This window comes from Papaver somniferum, unplaced genomic scaffold, assembly GCF_003573695.1.
Source record: "Papaver somniferum cultivar HN1 unplaced genomic scaffold, ASM357369v1 unplaced-scaffold_14208, whole genome shotgun sequence".
Taxonomy (NCBI): Eukaryota; Viridiplantae; Streptophyta; class Magnoliopsida; order Ranunculales; family Papaveraceae; genus Papaver; species Papaver somniferum.
The window spans coordinates 1-753 of NW_020623499.1; the positions used below are offsets into that span (position 1 = coordinate 1).

General features: G+C 41.3%; 1 protein-coding gene across 1 annotated transcript; it reads left to right on the forward strand.

Moving 5' to 3' along the window:
* Window positions 1-4: 4 nt before the first annotated feature.
* Window positions 5-738, forward strand: LOC113335387 (protease Do-like 5, chloroplastic; the record flags this gene model as incomplete). Its single annotated transcript, XM_026581447.1, has 1 exon — window positions 5-738. A coding segment is annotated over one exon (621 nt), but the record flags the coding sequence as incomplete, so codon positions are not given.
* Window positions 739-753: the final 15 nt, after the last annotated feature.

Consider the following 753-nt stretch of genomic DNA (forward strand, 5'->3'; position numbering starts at 1 on the left):
CTCTTCTTCTGTGAACAACTCACAGAGATTGTTCCTCACAAGGCGGAATTCTTCAATATTAGCTACTTCCTCAATTTTATCTTCTTTTCTACATTTGGCGTCTTTTCAGTTGGCAAATGCTCGAGTAGAAGAAGAAACACCTCAGTGCCAAGAAGAACGAGTCGTTCAGGTATTCGAAGAGGCTTCTGCTTCGGTGGTTTTTATTAAGGACCTTGAATTAGCTAAGACCTCGTCAGGCAGAAGCACAAATAATGAAGAAGTTCTTACGAAAGAAGAAGAGGAAACTGCGAAAGTCGAAGGGACTGGTTCTGGTTTCATATGGGATAAAAGTGGACACAAAGTGACCAATTATCATGTCATAGCTAAGTTGGCAACTGATACGACTGGACTTCAGCGTTGCAAGGTATTTCTTGAAAATGCACACAGGGAAAAGTTCTCCAAGGAAGGCAAACTTGTTGGTTTTGATCCCACGTATGATTTGGCGGTTTTAAAGATCGATGTCGCAGAAGGAAATTTCGATCTCAAACCTGCTCTTCTTGGTACCTCTGGTGATTTATGTCGTATCACCAGAGGTACCAAGAAGAGCAGGTACCAAAGTTCAGTATCCTTCTGTCATCTGTTTTAAGAGATTCCCAACATATCATAAGATTCCCGTTCTTGGAAATCCGCACTTTTCCAAATCCAAAAAACAGATGGAATTCTAGGATTTATCCTTGGGGCAAATACTTTTATGCATACCTCCTCTGGCTGATC